Consider the following 22,770-nt stretch of genomic DNA (forward strand, 5'->3'; position numbering starts at 1 on the left):
GTGCTCAGCAGTACTAATCATCAGGGAAATGCAAACCAAAACCACAATGAAGTATCACCTCACACCACTTAGAATGCTATTATCAAAAAGCTAATAGGGGCGCCTGGCTGGCTCATTCAGAGGAGCATGCGGCTCTTGATCTCAGGGTCGAGTTCAAGCTCCACACTGTGTGTAGAGATTACGTGAATAAATAAATAAACTTAAAAAATAAGAGAAAACAAGTATTAGGACAATAAAAGGAAACTCTGGTGTACTACTGATAGGAATGCAAACTGGTACAGCCATAGAAAACAGCATGGAAACTCCTCAAAAAACTAAAACAATTGAATTTATGATCCAGCAATCCTACTTCTGGGGATATATTCAAGGAAATGAAATCAGTATCTCAAAGAAATATCTGCACCCCTGAGTTCACTGCACTATTACTCATAATATGCAGCAAAGATGGAAACAGCCTCTGTGTCCACTAACAGATCAATAAATACAGAAACTGTGCTATATGCATACAATGAAATATTATTCATCCACTAAAAAGTAGGATCCTGGCATTTGTCACCACAGAGATGAACCCAGAGAACATCACACTAAGGGAAATAAGCCAGACATGGTAATATAAATAATGTATGCTCTCACTTAAATGTGGAATCTAAAAAAGTCAAATGCATACTAAAAACAGCAGTGGCCAGGAGATGGGGGAAATGAGGAAATGTCAAAGGATACAAACTTTTAGTTACAAGATGAATAAGCCCTGAGGAAGTAATTTACAGCATAGTAATTATAGTTAATAATACTGTATAACTTAAAATTTGCTCAGAGTAAATCTTTAGTATTCTCATCACAAAAAAGGTAAGAGATGACAGATGTGTTTATTAACTTGACGGTGGTAATCGTTTCAGAACGTACAGTATACTAAATCATCATGTTGTATACCTTAAAAAAAAAATCGCACTGTACAACCTAAATATATACAACAAAAAACAAAGAAAACAAAAACCCAACAAATTAAAGAATGTGATTTATATTATATCATCACTAAAACGGAAGTGTTTCCCTATGAGCAAGTTTCATGTTCAAACCTTAGTATCTGATCACTCTACAATTCTGATTAAAAACACTCAATATTTTCTCTTAAGCCAAATATGTATCATGTTAGCCGTTCAACTGAAATTATCAGCTTTGAGAAATGAAACGGATTAGACAGCAAAGAAAGACTTGAAATTAGGGAACAAAACAGTTCTAAAAAACATCAGCTTAACAATCAAAACTATAGTACTAAAAATGAAGTCAATAAAAATATCTAAGACCCAAATGAAAACAGCTATACAATTTCACTTCAGAACATAAAAAAGCTTCTTTAAGAAGTCTTAAATAAATGGTAAGATATTCTTGAATATAAGAAAATTGATTCTGTAACTATTTTAATTCTCCCAAACTAATCTATGAATCAATTCCAATCAGATTCTCTGTGTGGACTATTTTGGGAAAAGGAAGCAAAATCATCTCACTCTAAATTCCATTTCAAATACATAAAAGTAATTTAAAATATCCTGGAGGGGAAAAAAAAGGAAGGTCCATGCCTTTTATCAGTAACACTAATTTCGATCAACCTCCTACCACATGTATTACAGCTGAGCTATGTACTACGAACAATAAGTATAAAGCTCCAATTACTAAAAACAGAATATTACATGTGGGGGATTTACTGAATCAACACAACAGGAAGTTCAGAAATAAAAGTTTGTTTAGAAATTTGATATAAAATAAAGGCAGCATTTAAAATCAGTACCAAAAAGGGAAATGGTATTGGAACAACTGGCTATCCACTTCACAAAGTATATATACACATCAGGTCTGCAATCACACCATTCACACATGCAAAGATGTCAGATGGGTTAAATATTTAAATATAAAAATAAACACTCTTCCGGGAGGAGAGAATCTATAATCTTGGGATCGAGGAAGTTCTTCCATGAATGACAAAAATACATATAAACAAGTAGATCTATCTATATAGAAAAACATCCAGAAGAATACACACTAAATCGTTAGGAGTAGTTACACCTGGAGAGTTTTCTCCTTTATACACTGCTACAAAGAATAAAATTCTTCATAACTGTTGTAATGTAAAAAAATGCAAAGAAAAGAAAGACTTACCTCTGGTCTAACTTCATAATTTCTGCCCTTCACAAAACCAGAAATCACTTTAATTACACCAAGGGAAGCTTGGCCTAATTTATCTTGTTTAAACAGTTTCTTCACTGCCTCACAACACATTTCAGATATCTGAAAAATAAAATGATACACACAGCCAATGTTTCTCAACTTTGGCACCACCGACACATTAGGCCGGACAATTCTTCCCTGTGGGGGGCTGGCCGGTGCATTGTGGGGTGTTCAGAAGTGCCCCAGCCCTGACCCGCTGGATGCCAGTGGCAGCCACGGCGCGCAGTGGGGACAAAACTACGAGCGGACCGGCCTAACGATCCCCAGAGGGCAGAATCGCCTCGTGCTCAGAACCACCTCACTATATTTCTGTTCAAAGAATTTTCTTAGAGACGGCGTTTAACAAAGTGACCCTATGTTCGCAATAAATCATAGCTCCAGAAGAATCCTGAAAGAAGAAAAAAAATAATAATCACAAAGCCGACAACAACAATCACTTAAAGCAACCCACCGATTTTGACACATCATTCATGAGAGGGACAATCAGTACAATGATGTTATTGTGAAAGTTGAAATGAGGCAGCGCCACCAACAGCTCACACAGGCTCTTCACAGCCACTTCTGCCAGTCCTTTGTACGCCTTTAAGGAAACTACATTGCTTTTCTTCAGTTTCCTTTGCTTCCAATCTAATCAAAAGATACATGTAGTTACTTCACTCATTGATCTAAACGTCAACTAATTAGCTTCCTTTTTCAGTAATATGCAATAACATGACAACTCAATACACTGGACATATTCTTAAATGAGCTGGGTCTACATTGAGACACAAGTACAAATGTTACCATTAAAATTTATCCGCCATCATCAATGGTCTGATTCTAACCATGATGTTAAGAACCTTGGCTTTCCATACATATTTAAAGATCTATCATTAGAGGGAAAAGACCTCAGGGATAAGAGGGAAAGGGGGAGACAGGGAACTGAATGCCTTAAAGGAATCCCTGGGCTGGGCTCTACCGACTTCCCCCAAAACACTAGACTACAATTCAAGAAGCCTGGGTTCAAATCCTAGTCATGTATTAACTGGCTGGTGAATATGAGCAAGCTCCAGATTCTGAGCCCCAATCACTTCCATGTTCCAAAAATTCTGAGAATCCAACACATCATTTCTCCTGACTTCCTGCTGATGCTCACTGTGGTATCTTTACCCAGGAGCACCAGAAGAGATTTAGATTTTCCTTCAAAATAGCCAATAATTCACAATACCTCTTTTCTGGGAGTTTCTACATATATACTCTGCTACTGTAACATAGCATCTTAAATATAAAAACATGGTTTATCTAAGTAAGTTCAACACTTCCCTCTACATCATATACGACCAGAGATAAGACAGAATGGATGACAGTGCTTTTGTTTTAAACTTGCTTCTCACATATACGAGTTTCCCTTAAACAGGCGTTATTCATAAGAACCGTATCTTCTATTTACTTAAAACTGATGAGACTTCATAATGAATGGAAGAATAAACAAAATGTGGTATAGATACATATACACACAGAATATTATTCAGTCTTAAAAAGAGGAAATTTTGACACATGCTATAAAAATCTTGAAGACATTATGCTAAGTGAAATAAGCCAGTTGCAAAGAGACAAATATTGCATAGTTTCATTTATAATATGAGGTTCCTAGAGTAGCCAAATCCACATTAAATTCAAATTAGGAAGCAGAATGGTGGCTACCAGGGCTGGAGGCAAGAGGAAATGGGTAGTTAATGTTTAATAGTTACAACATTTCAGCTGGGGAAGATGGAAAAGTTCTGGCGATGAATAGTGATTCTTGCACAACACCGTGGATTTACTTAATGCCACACTTTAAAAATAATTAAAATGATAAACTTTATACCTATTTTACCATTTTTTAATTTAAAAAGATGACTTCATAGGGGCACATGGGTAGCTCAGTCAGTTGAGTGTCTGACTCCAACTCAGTTCAGGATCTCGCAGTTTGTGGGTTCAAGCCCCATGTATCTATCTCTGTCCCTCCCCCACTCGTGCTCTCTAAAATAAATTTTTGTTAAAAAAGGAGGACTTCATAATGGTTCAAGCTGCTTAGAAAAGGCCTACAAGTGCATAGTATAATACAGAGGCCACTAGCCACAAGTCACAATGGAGTACTTGAAATGTGGCTAATCCAAATTCAGACGTGCTGTGTGAGATATGCACCAGATTTTGAACGTAATACCAAAAAAAGAATGTAAGATACCTTACTAATTTTTAAAATTTATTACATGTTGGGGACACCTCAGTGGCTTAATCAGTTAAGCATCCAACTCTGGGTTTCAGCTCAGGTCATGATCTCACAATTCATGAGTTGGAGCCCCTCTGTGCTGACCGCGCCTGTCAGCGCCTTGGGATTCTCTCTCTCACCTTCCCTCTGCCCCTCTCCCACTCATGCACTCTCTCTCAAAATAATCTTCACAAAAAAATTATTTTAATTGACTACATGTTGAAATGATTTGAATATATACATAGTAATTTCATTGTTTATTACTTTTTTCTTTAGTGTGGTCACATACAGCTTTTATTTTTAAGTACGGTTACACATTTTTTTAAATGACAGATGTGTCTCATTTCCATTGGACAATGCGGGCCTACACAAAGTTCCCAGGCCTTACAATGTACACTATTAAGTAGGCTCCAGCTGGGATGCCAGAGCACAGAAGCCACATCTATGGCACCCACCCCTACTTCCACTACACTCCCTCTTGCCCTCACTGGGCCAACAGCATTCAGTAGTCCTGTTCCAGCCGAGACCGCATCAGGTGACCTGTAGGCCCAGCATTGAGGAAAGAGCCCAACTGAGTCAAGTGAAAGCACCTGGCCCAGGCAACGGAATTCCTTCTCCATTTATGCTCCAATTTTTCCTATGCCCCTCCTTTTCTGAAGAGAAAGAGAATAAGGATTTGAGGGAAGAGTTTATCATCCAATATGATGGACTTCTAAGTCCATTTCCAAGGCACTAATTTCATCCACTTCAAGTCATCCTTCTCCCCTAACTACCCTCTCCACTTAAAAACCTGCAGAATAAATTCCAACCATTCACAAATTCAAGAAACCTATTAACTATTTACTAGGGAAAGGACTGCAGCAATAGTAACACTAATAGTTGATCAAATACAGTGGCTATATACAGGCCAGGCCCAGTTTGAAGCCCCTTTTATTTATAAATTACTTCCCACAACAAGCCTGTGAAGTAAGTACTATTATTCCCATTTTATAAGCAGAAAAACAGAAGCACAGAGAGATTAAATGATTTGTCCACCACATGGGTAATACGTGGTGAGCCTGGATTTGAACCTAAGAAGTTAGACTCTAGACTCTGCTCTTGACAATACACTATACTGACTCTCATTACAGAGCAAAGAATATAGAACTCACCTTCCTGACTAAAACTCAGTATGCTACATACTTTAAAGATATGTTTAATGTACCTTTAATCATTTGTTCCAGATTTTCCAAATAAAATTTATATTGGCTAACCAGGCCTTCTTCAAATTCTCTTAACTTTTGGGTTTCTTTGCGTATCTAAAAAGACCAAAAAGACCATTTTTTAAAATCAGGATATTAAAATCCTTAAGTTAGCACAAAATGTGAATGCCTAGTATGTACCCAGTTCTATAAAATAAACAAAAACACCTACTATTTCTCCCATTGCTAGCTCTCCAAAATGTCCAGCCTATTTTATGTAGTAATTGTATCCAGCATTACCTTGGTAGATTTTTCTGCCTCCGTGAGGGGCCGTATTTTATATGAAGGAGTAATATCTTTAAATAACTCCATCAGGGAAACGATCACCAATTTCCGAACAGTAACAGCCACATCAGGATCCTGTTCCATCAGCATGGAACGTAATTCTTTCAATTTTTTAATCTGTTAAAGAAATAACTTATAAGGCCAGAGAAACCATGACAAAACCATTATGAACAAAAGGCGACAGCCTCACGTCTGGCACAAGTGGAATCCACACAATGACTCATGGGGTCTAGTCAAGCCATACACAACTGCCGATACTGCTCACGTTACCAAAAGATAAATCACTAAAGCTAAACCATACTTCTGTTAAGTAATCAGAAGAGACAGACATTTACCTATTCTTTGAAATTCCTTCACTGGGTTTTCTTAAAGCCTATGTCCTGTTTCCCCAAAAACACTTTTTGAAATAAATTAAAATGTTATATACACCAAATATATTAATCACATATACACAAATGAATCAGGAATTAAAGATCATGTTTCCACAGGAACTTTAGCTTCAACAAGACTCATTCAAAAATCATTTGTATGAAGTGAGGCGGAAGTAAAAACTTGGTTTCAATGAATGTGCTTGCTTTGCTAAACTCCGACTGCCTGCTGGGTACCTCGACAAGCAACACTGCTTGGTTAGCACATCTGCCACGGCAGGGAGTAAGGTACATATGCTACCACCTACCTGTTGTCCCTAACCGTGTGAGCCTGAGGCTCCAGACCTGGAAAACCCAGGTTCCAATCCAGCGACTCTTAAAACTGTAACAAAATCACTTCAATTTTTTAAGGTGCAATTTTTCAGCTATAAAATAAGATCAACAGTTTGTCTTTATGGTCTTATAATAATGAAATGAGAGAATGCAGGTGAGAATAATCCAAATTTCCCCTCCCCATTCTGCTCCAGGTCTTCCTCTCACTTTGTTAAGGAGGAACAAGTACTACTCCAGAATGTAACCAGATGAACCTCTTTTGCTACAAATGTAAATAATCTATTGTTCAATAAACAAATATATTCACAGTAGGATGTTGGGGACTCCAATATAACAGGAGTAACAATACCACTTTACAAGACTTCATATATGTTTGATTATTTAACCCTCACAACAAAGTTTTAAAATAGGTACCATCTTCTTTTTAGAGATTAAAAAAATGGGTCTTGGGTAAAACGATTTACCCAAAGTCTAACAGATAGTACTCAAGGTTTCTTGAGTCCACATGTTATAACTATGACAATCGTCACGACTGTTCCCATGGCCCATGGTAATTCATTAGAACTCTCTGGTCTATTTCACTGAACCGATTTTCTACTTGCAAGTACTCCTAAACTAATCTCACGGACTTCTGTGTAGCATGTTCCTTAATACAAATTCTACCAATCAGTCAAGCAAATGTGCAAGTAGGTTCCTTCTCCCTCGTCCAATTGTTACACTTACCACTTCCAAAGTTACAATATTAAATCCAATATCTTCATTAAGAGATGAGGAAATAAGACTCAGAGTTTGTGACTTTTCTAAGATTACAGAAAAAATTAAGTTCAGATGTAGGATTGGTCTAAAGTTCTGCCTATTCTTATTCTACCTCACTCAGCCCTCTGGGGTTTTTTGGTTTTTGTTTTGTTTTTATGTTTATTTTTTACAGGGGGAGAGAGAGCGAGAGAGAGAGAGCAAGCGAGAATGAGCAAGGGATGGGTAGAAAGAGAGGGAGACCATAGAATCTGAAGCAGGCTCCAGGCTCTAAGCTGTTAGCACAGAGCCCAACACAGGCCTTCAACTCACAGACCGTGAGATTACGGCCTGAGCCAGTCGGACACTTAACTGACTGAGCCAAACAGGCACCCCATTAGTCACTGTGTTTTAATGCTTTCCTTTCTTGAGTGCGCTTACAAGTAATAAAGGAATCTTAAAATATTAGATATTTACGCCATAGCTAATATGAAAAGCCCAAAGAAACGAGCACTACTTACATTACTTTCTGGGTCTGATAATATGGCAGATGCCAAGGCTGCAATATGCATTTTCTTCTCCTGTAGTTTCTTCCTTCTCTCAATTAAATGTTCCTCTAATGTCAGTTCTCGAATGGGATCCTCAATGATCTCTGGAACAAATTAGGTTTCCCTCTTAAACATTTACTTTCAAGTATTCAAGAAAGTTAATCAACAGAATAATTTTCTTATAGTAATACATAATGACAACTTTGATTAGACACTTGCCATGGGCCAAGATTACTACACATCCTCTCAAAAACGCTACGAGGCGGGGCGCCTGGGTGGCTCAATCGGTTAAGCATCCAACCCTTGGTTTCAGCTCAGGTCATGATCTCATGGTTTGGGAGTTTGAGCCTCATGTCTGGCTCTGCACTGTAGAGCCGGCTTGATATTCTTTCTTTCCCCCTCTCTCTGCCCCTTCCCCACACATGCTCTGTCTCTCTTGCTCTCTCAAAATAAACAAACTTTAAAAACAGTTTATGAGGCAGCCTACCCATTTTGTCCATAGAAAATGAGGCAAAGGGACAATAACTTGCTTATACTCATAAGCCTGACAGAAACGAAATTCAAACCCAGTGGTCTGACTCGACAGCCCATATTCTGTTGGGTTTTTTTGGGGTTTTTTGTTTTTGTTTGTTTTTCAAGGAGAGATAGAGCATGACTGAGTGAGGGGAGGAGAGAAAGAGAGAGAGATGGAGACACAGAATCTGAAGCAGACTCCACACTCCAAGCTGTCAACACAGAGCCATGAGATCATGACCTGAGCTGAAGTCAGACACTTAACTGACTGAGCCACCCAGGAGCCCGTGAGAACCCATATTCTTAACTACTATGAAGAATTCCTATTAATTAACGGAAAAAGAAACTGGATTTAGTTTTGTTTTGTTTTGTTTTGTTTTTTTAAGTACAGAAGGACACCTGGGCGGCTCAGTCAGTTGAGCGTCCAACTCTTGATTTCATGGGACCAAGTCCCTGTTGCACTCTGCACTGAGCATGGAGCCTGCTTAAGACTCCTTCTCTCTCCCTCTGCCCCCTCCCCTGCTTGTACTCTCTCTAAAAAAATATTAATTAAAAATAAAAGAAAATTTAGAAAGCATAGCCTTGTTTTCAATTCTATACAGTCCTCTGCCCTACAGAAAATATATCCACCTTAAGAAAAGAAATTCCTAGGAAACTAGATTGAACACACAAGCATAAGCTGTAACCCTCTGAAGGGTGCTGAAATGTTGAATAGTTGACCTGTACTCTCCTTTACACAATTAATGAGGTTTGCTAAGGAAAGGTAAAATTTAACCAGCTTGTTCTATCACAAATTCCAAACAAAGAGAATTTCAAACAATAAAGTACGTTCTTTCAGTCTGATTTTGATTGCAACGGTCTTAACTATTAGAAACTCATACTCAAAGACCTAAAACAGACATATGTAAGGATAATTGCTCTAAGAAAGAAGTGAAATGATTTCATACCACAGAATCATTTTTAATTTGAGGCTAAAAGTTCATAATTATTTATAGGCAGGGCTTTCACTTGAAATTAAAAAGAATTCAAATAATAATTTATGAGACTCTTCATGCATGCCTAGACATTACAAACATAACTGCATAAAACTTTCCATAATAAAGAGCAACAAAGGATCAAATTCCACAAGGTGAAACTTTCAACATGTGGGAAAATGTTCACAATAACTTTGAAATGACCAGTACTCTAAAATGCAGTCTCAGGGGAAAAAAAAAAAAGAAATGCAGTCTCAGACTTTATCTAAAATTGAATCATATTTACTATTAAGCAAAAAACTATATTTCTCAATTAACAATTTAGTAATTATAAAGATAGATCATTACCTTCCTCAAGTTCAGTCTCTTTTTCATCATCCTCTTCATCTTGGTTGCTGTCAATAACTACATGGAAAATACGTGTATTAAAAATGTGACTATGTATTTCAACGATAAAACTACAAAGGAAAGATTACCATAAAACTGGAGAATAGTTTCTTTAGTGAGGAGGGAACAATTAGTGATTTAGGGGAGCACAAAGGAAGGTTCTGGGTGCTGGCAGGATTTATTTCTTGCCTGGATGGTAGTTTTATGGGTGTGTTTTTTGTGATAAACCACACAAGTTTTCAACTTTGATTTCTAGATTTTCCTATGTTTTATTTCATAAGAAAAAAGATACATATTTTTTAAAAAGGCTAAAATTGGATGACTATTATGCTCTAATTTTAGAAACAATAGTATTTGGTGGAAAAAAAAAACTGTGGGAAGAAAAATCACCTCAACATTAGTAGCTTCAGCTATACTCATGGTACAACAGACATCTGAGGTAACCATCTATATTTCTGGCCAGAATCATCACACTTGTACATGACTAATTGCAGCTATTATTATGTAGGTATTATTATATAGGTATTATTATGTAGGTATGGGTGAAAGTAAAAATAAAATTAAATCTTGAGTCAAAAAAATGTGTGATTAATAAGCAGCTAAAATTTTTACTAATCTACTGGCTAATCAGATTCACCTGGCTTCTCCCTGGTCTGTGGGATTATACCACTTTTATCCTTGATAGGAAGCAAGTGAATCAGTTCCTTCTCTGGTGCAGTTTGCAGAGTTCTTGGTATTTTTTCATATTTTTCTATAACACTCTCATGCTTTCGTTTCTTGGCATGAACAGGCTCACTGCAGAAAAAAAAATCCAGCTTTAATGTATAAATGGAATCTAGAGACATAGCATTTGAAAAGTACAGAAAAATAAACTACTAGCCGCACCTCTAATAGGTATATTGATAGATATTAGCACTTAGGCCAGGCACATAGCAGGCACTTAAATAGTAAACGAGTAAATGAACTGTACAGTCTGTCAGAGACTCAAACTATGGCTGCACCTAGTTTCCCCTTAAACAGGTTAAAGTTATAGCAGATTCTTTCTGAAGACTATTCCACAGAGCCAAGGGTGATATGGTGCCATTTTACTTTCCCAAAAACCTTTAGACTATAACATGGACTTAGAGGAGTTAGAAATATCTAAGTTTAAATTTCAGATCCATTGCTTGTGATTGCAGGAAGCATCAGTTTCCTCTGTAAATGAAAATCATACCTAAAAGGGTAACAAGGATTGAGATCACAGCCATTCTGTCAATTCCCCAAACAAAGTTGCATTCTTCCCCAGGGCACCCTATTTCACTATTCAAACTCAAATAAAGATGTACACTAAATAAAACTAGTTTGTTTTATTCATAAACTTCCTTTGTTTAGGAAATACACCGGGTCACAAGGTTTACTCTTTGCAAACACGGTGTTCTAAGCTGAATATCTTGCATTAACCACCTACGTAAAATCCAGAACTAAGTTTTCAACACTAAAAGGACATGAACGATTATAATCTAAATGAAGTATTACCTAGAAGAAAGATCTCTTGTTAGAAAAGATGCTCTTTGCCCTAAGTCTCTCATTAACTGTAAGTCATCTTCATCCATCATGTCTAAAGGAAGGGCTTCCTCTTCTTCCTCCTCTTCCCTCTCAATCCTTTTACCTGTTCCAATACAACAAAATCAGAAACAAGTATTAGACGTATAGAATTCTGCATTTTTGTATCAACAAAAGGGAAAGTCACGCTGTTCTAGTCCCTTAGTCCAGGGTTTCTAAATGGAAGCACTGATGACGCGGTAGGCAGGATGGTTCTTTGTGTTACTGGGGTATCCCGAGCTAGGAAAATGCTAGCATCTCCAATCCCTGAAATCTAAATGTCAGGAGCTTCCCCAGGCCACTGTAACAACCAAAAATTAAAATGCCTCCACACCTTCTGCAATGTCTTTCAGACCATGTGAGAACCAATGAGTCGGCCATTCCCTCCCTCTGATTCCCAAGGACTTTCACTTCTAGCCCACTTCAGCCACCCCATCCACAGGCCACATCTCAGACCTTCTTGCTTTCTCCTGCCTTATTCTATCATTGAAGCACTCTCCCCCTTAGCCCTTCAAAGTCTCTCATCTGTTAACTTCTTAAATCAGCATTTTCAAGATGATGAAGTCATATTCCAGTTGGCAATTTGTCAATCTAACTTTGCTGCATAGATTAGGCAGGTCACATAGATAGAATAAAGCTCAGTCTTAACAGCTGTATAGTATTTCACCATAGGTAAACATCTACGTCATTTAACAATTTCTTGTCAAAGAACATTTTCCATTTTTGATCATGGCGGCATTTTTATTTATTTGTTTGCTATTACTAATAATGTTGCAATGAACATGCTTGGCAATATATTCTTGGCAAATTTTTTCAAATATAATCATAGGCTGAATTCCTAACTGTATATCCACATATTTCCTTAAAATAGTATTCTGTGATAGTGAATGAGTTTATAAATATGTATTTTATTTATTATTCAAATGCTGTATGCATCTCATACACATGACGATAGCCTATAATTACAATTAAGTGAAAATATCGTTACACACTACTTTTCACCTTATTTTTTTTAATTAACTATCTGTAGACTACTTCGTGTTGGAACACAAAGACTTTCCTTCTCGAAACTCTCCTTCTGATTTCTAAGACACAGTACAGTTCTAGTTTCCTTCCTAATTCTCTGGCTCCTCCTCAAATCCATTATAGGTTTTATTTCTCCACTATTTTTTTTTTTACTTTTTTTAATGTTTATTTTTGAGAGAGAGAGAAACAAGAGTGTGAGCAGAGGAGGAGCAGAGAGAGAGGGAGACACAGAATCTGAAGCAGCCTTCAGGCTCCAGACTGTCAGCACAGAGCCCGTCAGGAGGCTCAAAGTTATGAACCACAACATCATGACCTAAGTGGACGTGTAAGCGACTGAGCCACCCAGGCATCCCTCCTCCATTTCTTAAATGCTGGGCTTCCTTGGGGCGCCTGGGTGGCTCAGTCGGTTAAGCGGCCGACTTCAGCTCAGGCCATGATCTCATGGTTCGTGGGTTTGAGCCCCGTGTCAGGCTCTGTGCTGACAGCTCAGAGCCTGGAGCCTGCTTCAGATTCTATGTCTCCTCGCTCTCTGCCCCTTCCGGACTCATGCTCTGTTTCTGTCTCAATAATAAATGAAAACACTAAAAAAAATTTTTTTAATAAATGCTGAGGTTCCTTAAAATTCTTTCTGGGTTCTCTTGTTCTCATGCCACACAGTCTTCACAGTGATTTTACCCAAGTCTTCAATCACCATCTTTATACAGATAGTTTCCAAAGCTATTCTCTCCAGCTCAGGCAGTTCATGTGAACCGTATACTCTGAAACCCAACTGTCTGACAGACTTCATTTAGATGCTCAACACGTAAAAATGAATATTTTGCTTTTTATATGTAATTATTAACACACTTTCAAAATTCTACTGAAATTTAGATAGAAGAGATCCTAAAAAGCATCCAACTCAACCACTGTTTGTTTTATTTATTTTTAAACAGATGAAGCACCTGGAGATTAAGTGACCAACTTAGGCCACTTTCCTAGTAACAAAATTTAGAAAAACCCCAGGGGCACCTGGCTGGCTCAGTCAGGGGAGCATGGGACTCTTAATCTTGGGGTTTTGAGTTTCAGCCCTACGTTGGGTATAGAGATTACTTAAAAATAAAATCTTCAAAAGAGAGAGAGAGAGAGAGAAACCCCAGTTTCCTGACTTCCAGCCCAATGACCTTTTATACATAACAATGATATGTAGCCAAGGGATCAAACTAAACAGGTGAGGATTAAGAGAATGAGATGTAGATGTACATGAGAACACTGCCTAGCCAGGTACGCTCAAATATGAATACTCTGAAAGTACCAGAAACACTGTAGATCAACTGGTCTGACTCAAAATGGCCGTGTTCCTTACCTGTTTTAAGTACTTGGGAGTTCTTCGATAGTTTCACAAAAGAATAACCCTGACAGTTACAGTTCACTTCCACTCCAAGTTTCCAAATGAAAAGAAAGCCACAGGTTTAGAAAAAGTGAACTTTAGCAGCACTGTGAAGAATGCCCCAGAGAAAAGCTATGTTCTTACCTGAGCTAACTGCTAAGGGAATAGGAAAGTGGCAGCACTGGCATGCTCCCCAACATTTATTTACACAGCTAATCTCCGTTTGTTTTCTCAAGTATTCTATCTTCAGATCTCCCTTCTAGACAAACTAAAAGCAGAGACTAGCTCCCTCTCACAACAAATACTATACTGAAATGTTTTCTCAAATGGACTGTAATGAAGCATATGGGACCATTATCCTTATTTACTCTTAGGAAGATCTGAAAACAACAGTAATTACTAGAAAGCAATGTTGTTTTATGAAGAACATTTTAGGAAAAAAAGTCAATGGTGGGGCGACTGGGTGGTTCAGTCGATTGAGCATCTAACTGACTCAGATTATGATCTCACAGCTTGTGGGTTCAGGCCCCCAACCAGCTCTGTGCTGACAGCTTAGAGCAAGGAGCCTGTTTCAGATTCAGTCTCTGTCTCTCTGCCCCTCCCTTGCTTGTGCTCTCTTTCTCACTTAAAATATATAAATCAACATTAAAACAAATTATTTAATTTTTTAAAAAATCAATAGAAACTACAGTACACAAATACTTTCACAATTACCTGGTCGTTTTTCCCTTGGGTCTTCCAGTGGAATCGGTTTCTTAGACACAGCATCTTTTACAGCTTGCCTTAGTTTCCTCTGTTCCTTTCGGTACTTCTTGAGAGTGCTTTGTTGTTTAAATTGCTTATTTTTTAGCTTGTTTTCAAGTTTCACTTTACTAGTTTTTAGCAACTTCCGAAAGCTTGGGATCTGTTTTTTATTTCTTCTCTAGAAAACAGTAACAGGAACAAAAGTACTGCACACCCAGAAATTAAATCGCATACTCACAGCAAAATGCTATCTTTAAAATAAAAGTGTCATTCACAGATCGGTTAACTCTTTGCAAAGTTCTCCAACATATGTATTCCCTTCGAAAGCCTAGTTAAGGAGTGATTGCTGTTACCGCCAAATCACTGATGAAGAAGCTAAGGCTGAGATTATATGACTTGTCAAAGACCCCCTAAATTAAAAAGGGAAAAACAGAATTTGGGTCTTTGGATTCCAACATTTGCTGGTAACCCCTTATTCATAAACCCAAATCTCAGCCCTCATTTTCTGTGAGAACCGGGGCAAATCACTTACTTTCCTAACTCCTTACCCTTTAGGGAAATAAACTGACTCATGTCGAGTCCCATAACACACATTAAAAACTCACTGAGAGCAGGACCCTTTTTGAAATCTGTAAAATAAGGGATTGGAGGGGCGCCTGGGTGGCTCAGTCGGTTGAGCCTCCGACTTCGGCTCAGGTCAGATCTCACGTTCGTGGGTTCAAGCCCCGCGTCGGGCTCTGTGCTGACAGCTAGCTCAGAGCCTGGAGCCTGCTTCCGGTTCTGTGTCTCCTTCTCTCTCTGCCCCTCCCCCTCTCATGCTCTGTCTCTGTCTGTATCAAAAATAAATAAAACATTAAAAAATAAAAAAAAATAATAACGGGTTGGAAAGATAGTCTGAAAGAACTTTTAATGTCAGACACTCCACAGAAACAAGACTACGTGCTTGTCTCATCGCGGCCCCCTGAAGCCAACCACGCGCACAGTGGGCACGAAGGAAGCACCAGATCTAAGGGCCAGGCAGATGACCCCAAACAGAACCAGAAGGGAGCCCCCAATCTAGGCTACCGCCCCGAATACAGGAGCAAAAACCCGCGCCAAAACTACATCACCAGCGACTGTCAGCCAAAAGAGCTCTAAGCCCCGGAGACCGAGCTTAGGACACTTACCGCCTTCATCCTTAAATATAAAGGGAGTCCCGGTCCTACAGTTTCACCAAGAATAAATGTAACCCTTAAACCCCAAAATGGTAACACATGTGCCCAAGCCCGGACACAGAACAAGGCGGAAGCTACCACTGGCCCCTCCCCATCCTCCGCCTCCGGAAATCGGGGCGGGACTTCCGCACCCAGGGTCGGCCGTGCGCCTTCTCCGGGCGCCCAGCAGGTGGCGCGCCGGCAAGCGCGCGCGTGAACACGTAGTGTCCCTGAGAGACGCGCTGACGGAAGGCGGGTGGCCCCGGGGGAACTTCGCAAGGTCTGTGATTCTTGTCTTCTCGCCAGATTTCCTTTCCACTGATGGAGGAGTCGGGCTCCACCCTTCAGAACGAAAGCGCTTGATTTTTATTAATCACCTTACTGCACGTTGTGTCACCCTCGTGAGGCCTATCTCGTCCTTCTGTCATAGATACTAACTTGTGCAGTTTATCTTCCGTCAAGGCTTGAGCGTCGAAAAAGCCGTATTCCTCTTGGGCAATGCCCGCCCCTCGACGTTTTCTCTGGGCGCGCTTGTAGAATGGTGAATGACTTCTCATGACCATACAGAACTCAAAAGTCACGAATTCTTGATGTTTTATCTTCAAACATTTATTGCTTTCATTTCAACCACTGTCTGATAGAGAGGTATATCCGTGAGACTGTATTTCCATATTTTACAACTCTGCATAAATTTACTGTCTGCTTGTTCCAACAGTCATTGATTCTAACAGGAATATTTATGTATTGCAAGAATATGTTTTCCAGAATGTTCATCTCTCAAAGACTTTTTTTTCTGGATAAATTAAAGAATTCCACTTCAGCTTATTTTTTAAAGGAATAAAGTCTGAGCAACATCTCAACAAAGTCCAAGCTCTGCAGTCCTAACCCAGGTGGGAAAAGCAAGGAGAGGCTCAGAAGTCTGAGCTCCCTGGTGGATGGTGGTGCTAAAGAAACAGAAGAAACCTGCCAATTTCTGGATCCCAATTTCTTGGATCAGAGACCAAGAATCCCATTCTATCTGGAATTCTTTCCCTCCCTTCCAAGTTCACCAGTTTTCCCCCTTGTGCGCTCTCCTTCCACACACACTCTCAGAAACAGCAGAGCCTGTCCCACTGGAGTATTACTTCATCAAGCAAATTGAAAACATTAGCCTGTGTTCTTCCCAAGTGCCCGAATTCCTTCCCAAACACCGCAGTCTATCTCTGATCACTCCCAGCCTTCCAGCCTTCCACCAGTCTCTCCAAGGGTGAGGCATCCCCATTTAGGTACAAAACCAGCTTCTCCCAACTTCATCAGGCTCCTGTATCACCAATTATCCCTTCTCTCTCAGTTCCCCCTCCACTAGATTCTTCCCCTCAACCTATTAACATATTCAGATCCTTCTATATTTTTTTTCCTAATGACTTATCTCTTTTTTTTTTCTGTTTCTATATTTTTTTAGAGAGGGAGAAAGAGAATTTCAAGCAGGCTTCACACCTAGTGCAGAACCTGATCTGAGACTTGATCCCATGATCCTAGGATCATGACCTGAGCCAAAATCAAGAGTAGATGCTCAACTGACTGAGCCACCCAGGCACCCCAGACTATCTCCTTTTAACTTAATTGCAGATTCATTTCCCTCCTTCCCGGCTTGTCCTTATTTCCAAAAATCTAGATTTCTGATGTCTCCATTTCCTCTATTATTACAGCCCAAGTCTATGCTAGATTTTTTAAGAATTAAATCATATGCCTGGCCCATTTTAAGTTTATAATCAACTTGAATCCCTAGACCAGTTTTAAGTAATTATTGCCAAGCTAAATCCCTCCAATCTGGAATTTGAGCAAGCTATTATTTTTATACAAACTTGAAAATGGAAGCTTACATGATTCCTACTAGTTTAATCTTAATGGTTTCACAATTTCACAATATAGTCTTCAGGTTTGTCATTTACCATTAGCTCAACCCACTGCTGAACTCAATTTGGATTCTAGATCCTCCTGGATTTTCAGAGATATACTGGACACTTGGGCTAAGGGAGGTCACTGGGCTACCCCAAACTAGTTTTACAGGGATTGTACTCAGAGATTCCTGTGAGCCCTTATGAGCAGTCTGTTAAGAACCCATCTGGATCTGCCCATAACATTCCACTGAAACTGCTCTCATTAGGGTCACCAAGAACCTCCAAATTGTTGTTTTTCTTTCTTAAGTGTGCAATAAACTATATCACTTCTTTTTACCTTTTTTAACCTTTAAAAAAACTTTTTAAATGTTTGTTTATTTTTGAGAGAGCGCAAGCAGGGGAGGGGCAGAGAGAGAGGGACCCACAGAATCAGAGGCAGGCTCCAGGCTCTGAGCTGTCAGCACAGAGCCCGACAGGAGGCTCGAACTCACAAGCCCTGAGATCATGACCTGAGCCAAAGTCGAATGCTTAACCAACTGACCCACCCAGGCGACCCTTAACCTTTTTTAACACTGCCTTTGATGCTACACATTTCTCCTTCTTCACACTACAATGTGTCAATGGCCATGGCTCTCCAATGGCCTCTTCCCCAGGTTCTTGTCCCACCTCCATTCCTTCTTCCTCATGCCTTTTTAATGTAAGTGATTCTCAGGGTTCTGCTCCTGGTTCACTTTTCTACTTCTCACTCTACTTGCTCTTTCAGTGTGATCTCATCCCTCTACATATTGCAAAAAGATTTCCAAATCATTTGTCTAGTCCATATCTCTCCTTCCAAGCTTCAGCGTTATAGCTGCCTCCTTATGGACATCTCCACATAGTAACCATGGAACTTCAAATTAGCATGTCCAAACTATTGTTTTCACTTGTGCCTATTCCATCAAATATTCCCTATTTTGTTCATTTACCTACAGCTAGAATCCCAATATTCCAGAGATCATGGGACACAAGCCAAGGGCATTCTTAGCCATTTCCTATAAACAAACTGGCTTGAAAAATGTCACTACATGGGCATGGAACAATAAGGCTTCGGGTGTTCCAGATAATTCTGATGTTCTTAGATAATTCATCTAAGATGTAACAAGGGACCTTGAAGAAACTAAAAGCACATAATAGGCTCAAAGTAGATGTGTCCTATTTCCTTATGAGAAATTACTAAATGCTGCCAGGTTATAAATATAAATCTCCAAAATTCAGGCATCAAGAATCTGAAAATATATGTCATGGCCTCTACTTTCATCAATGTCAAAATGTAGTTGAGAAAAATGTATGTATAGTTGAGAAAGATAGTTACGCATGACCAAATAGAGATTAATAGAAGAGATTGTATAGATGGTAAAAGAGAAAGGAAAGCTTGGGAAGAAATGGCAAAACAATGTATACTTAAATGGACCCTTGTAGAAAGGACAAAGTTCAGATAGATGGGTAATATTTTCTAAGCAAGACCACATGGGTAATGCAAACAATTAATATTGTCCATCAGGAAATTATGTTAAAGTAGCTAATAACCCTAATTACAACTAATGATTAATTATGCAATTAAAATTGTTAAAAGACAAAATAATACCAAAAAATAAAAGAAATAGCAGATGTTGTTGGTGTCCCATCAACATCCTCTCAGCACTTCTTATTACACACATGCAGGAAAACAGTCCTCTAAAAGTGCTTGCAACTTTTCACCTGAAGATTTTCACACACCCCCGCAAACCAGGCCAGAAGTGTCAAGGAATTCACCTGAGAGCAGCCTTCAGCCAGTAACAAGTTGAAGTTGAAGGATAAATTTAACACTTGTGGTAGGCGAAAAAATGTCCTCCAAAGATATCAGGCCCTAATCCCTGAAACCTGTGAATAGTATCTTACATGCCAGAGGTGTAATTAAGGATCTTGAGATGGGGAGATTATCCTACACTATACAAGTAGACCCTAAATGGAATCACATGTCTCTATATGAAATAGGAGGAGGGAGATTTCACACAGGCAGAAGAGGAAGAGGCAGTGGAACTACAGAGATTGTAGTGATGTAGCCACAAGTTAAGAAATGCCCCAGCCACCAGAAAGGGGACAGATTCTCCCCTACGTCCTCTGGAGGCAGTACACCCTTGCCGACAGCTTGATTCCAGTGATGATGATTTCTGACCTACAGACATGGAGAGAATGAATTTCTATGAATGCCTGGCTGGCTCAGTAGAACATGGAACTCTTGATCTCGGGATTGTGAGTTGGGGCCCCACAATAGATGTAGAGATTTCTTTAAAAAATATTTAAAATAAAATAAATGTCTGTTGTTTTGAACTACCAAAGTTGTGACAGTTTGTCATAACAGCCATTGAAAGCCGATACACCAATATTTATGCTAATCAATATGCCAATACCCTCATTCCTCAGAGGTAGGATGACTCTGAGGCATCTTCCACATTGTCTCCCAGAGATCCATAAAAGGAATGAACTCCACTTGCAAAGCTAACCTATTCATCAGCCCACTTTCTCACGGTCCTTCTCTTCCCAGTCTCACTTCCCCACCCTTATATCAGTGGTTATTAGACTCCTTTCAACCACTTGATGGGGTGCCCATGTGGCTCAGTTGGTTAAGCATCCATCTCTTGATCTCAGGGTGGTGAATTCAAACGCTGTTTTGAGCTCCACGCTGAGCATGGAGCTTACTTAACAATAACAACAACACTTGCACACAAATCCTTGTGTATTAGTTTCTTGGGGCTGCCACAACAAAGTGCCACAAGTTGCATGACATAACAAATTCTTTCACAGTTCTAGAGGCTGAAAGTTAGAAATAAAGATGTTGGCACAGTCTGATTCTTTTTAGAGACTGAGGGAGAATCTATTCCATGCTTCTGGTTACAGCCAGAAGACCTAGGAATTCTTCAGCTTGTGGGTGAAAACTCCACTTTCTGCTTCCATCCTTACGTAGTATTCTCCCTATCTCTGTATCTTCACATGGCCATCTTCTCTTATCGGATTAAGGAGTCACTCTAATGATCTCATGTATATTTGACCATATCTGCAAAGCCCCTATTTCCAAATAAGGTCACATCATCCATAGCTACCAGGTATTAGGATTTTATCATCTTTTTGGGATGGGAGGCATGTGATTCAACCTATAAGACTTGACTCAGGGTCAAATTAGGGGACCCCAACCTAAGACAGTTATCACTTATTAAGCACTTTTTATATTTCCCTAAGTATAAGTTATTTCATTTTACCTTCCAAAATCTTAAGAGAGAAATATTAGCCCTGTTTTAAAGTTAATGAATGTGAGGATTAGATATAGTGTAGCAAAATCAGCATTTCACCGGGTGAGAAATTTAGTAAGATAATAATAGTCACATCAATGAGAGTGCTTTTTCGGCAAAAGGGATCAAATGCCTTAAATTGTTTTTCCTAATCTGTTATATTATAGAACAGGAGAAATTTAAAGAGGATTTTCCTGGGGGTTTGATATATGTTATTTTCTATTTAAGATTTTTGTTGATAAACTTCTAAGACGTGACATTTCCTCTTTCTTGTATTAGTCGTTCACAGCCATTATTTACCGTTTTCCAAAATCTCCAGGAAAGGGGAAGTAGATTCCATGCACAAAGTCATGTACAGTTGCTGATAGTACATCAGCAGCAGCAATTCCTCACTCCCCGCCCTGTACCAGACTCTGCTAGGAGCTCTCTATGAAAGAATGTTCTGTAAAACAAAGACACATTGTCTCTAGACCTCTATTCTAAAGCTGCTGGGAAGTATAACTGAGCAGGGAAAAGACTATAGAAGTGAAACTCACATCTAAGGTAACATGCATATCATCTTACACCTCCCAGAATGAGCCCCTGCTCATTCTAATATTTTCTATTACACCTTCACCAAAGCTCAAGTCCTCTCCCTGGTTATACTTCATCTGGAGTTTAGAAATACATTCATGGACTTACCACATACACGGAAGACCTTTTACGTGGCATACTTCTGATTTCTTTTTTTCATTTTCCAGGTTGGTGCTGTATTAAAATGTACTTGGGCGAACAAATAGATATATAAGTGAAATAAGTGGATATCTATGAATAGAATGAGGTCTTAGATGATCTAAAATGTCTCCTCCTACTGCTATCACTCCAGAAAGAAGATAAAGATCTGCCCCTAAGGAATCTCTTTCTTGGGCCCATTAGGGGCAAAAGAGACTTTTTAATATTCTATTCAGGACCTTCTAACACCCAGAAAAAAGGGAAATTGGTGACTTCTGGAGGTAGCAAAAATGGGAAGTGAGGGAGAGGAAAGATGTAAGTGGAAGGGGCTGGCTCCAAAATAGCTAGCTTTGAAACATAATGTAGGGATGTATGTGTATACAATAATAGAATTCTAGTTTTGGTGGGCATATGAGTTACCTATTTCTGCTTAATAAATTACCCTAAAACTTAGCAACTCAGAACAATAAACATTTATTATTTCACACAGTTTCTATGAGTTTGGAATTTAGGAGTGCTTAGCAGGATGGTTCTGGTTCTGAAAGTTTCAGCCTAGATTTTGGTTAAGGCTGCACTCATCTGAAGATATTACTTGGGCTCCAGGAGTAACTTCTAACATGGCTCACATGACTCTTGGCAAAAAGCCTCAGCCCCTTACTGGCTGTTAGGAAGCTTCAGTTTCTAACTATGTGAATGTCTCCTTAGAGCTGCTTGACTCTCTTCATGACACAGTAGCTGGCTTCCCGCAGAGCGAGGTATCCAAGAGAACAAGAGGAATGCTCTAATGTCTTTTAAGATCGAGTCTTACAGTGGTGTTCAAAGCTGACTACATATTTAAGTTATGTGGGAGCGTTTGGAAACTAACAATATCCCATCAGATACAGATAAAATCAAATCTCTGAGGGTGATGCCTAAGCGTTGGTGTTTTTTACTCTTTTTAAGCTACCCAGGTGATTTAATTCAGCCAGGTTTGAGAATCCTGCATGGAGCACTGACTCTTAATTATAGCCGCACATTGGAATCACTTGGGGCAGGAAATGAAAAGACTGATTCTTGGGGCACCTGGGTGGTTCTGCTGGCTAAGCGACTGGCTTCCACTCAGGTCATGATCTCACAGTTCATGGGTTTGA

The 22,770-nt window shown here is 39.1% G+C and overlaps 1 protein-coding gene across 2 annotated transcripts in view; it reads right to left on the reverse strand.

The window, feature by feature from the left end:
* NOC3L (NOC3 like DNA replication regulator) overlaps positions 1-15,841 on the reverse strand; it is a 29,312-nt gene extending 13,471 nt beyond the window's left edge. For both annotated transcript variants that reach the window (XR_003905666.1, XM_029932249.1), the window contains exons 1-10: positions 15,718-15,841; positions 14,522-14,729; positions 11,350-11,482; positions 10,472-10,629; positions 9,796-9,852; positions 7,934-8,064; positions 5,935-6,096; positions 5,658-5,751; positions 2,675-2,850; positions 2,155-2,283 (exon numbers count right to left, since the gene is read on the reverse strand). Coding sequence is in view for 1 of the 2 variants with exons in the window: in XM_029932249.1 (XP_029788109.1) it covers positions 2,155-2,283; positions 2,675-2,850; positions 5,658-5,751; positions 5,935-6,096; positions 7,934-8,064; positions 9,796-9,852; positions 10,472-10,629; positions 11,350-11,482; positions 14,522-14,729; positions 15,718-15,726 (1,257 nt within the window). In the remaining variant the exon portion in view is untranslated. The remainder of the gene's footprint in view (positions 1-2,154; positions 2,284-2,674; positions 2,851-5,657; positions 5,752-5,934; positions 6,097-7,933; positions 8,065-9,795; positions 9,853-10,471; positions 10,630-11,349; positions 11,483-14,521; positions 14,730-15,717) is intronic.
* Between the last annotated feature and the right edge of the window lie 6,929 nt (positions 15,842-22,770).

Source organism: Suricata suricatta, chromosome 2, assembly GCF_006229205.1.
Source record: "Suricata suricatta isolate VVHF042 chromosome 2, meerkat_22Aug2017_6uvM2_HiC, whole genome shotgun sequence".
Classification (NCBI taxonomy): Eukaryota; Metazoa; Chordata; class Mammalia; order Carnivora; family Herpestidae; genus Suricata; species Suricata suricatta.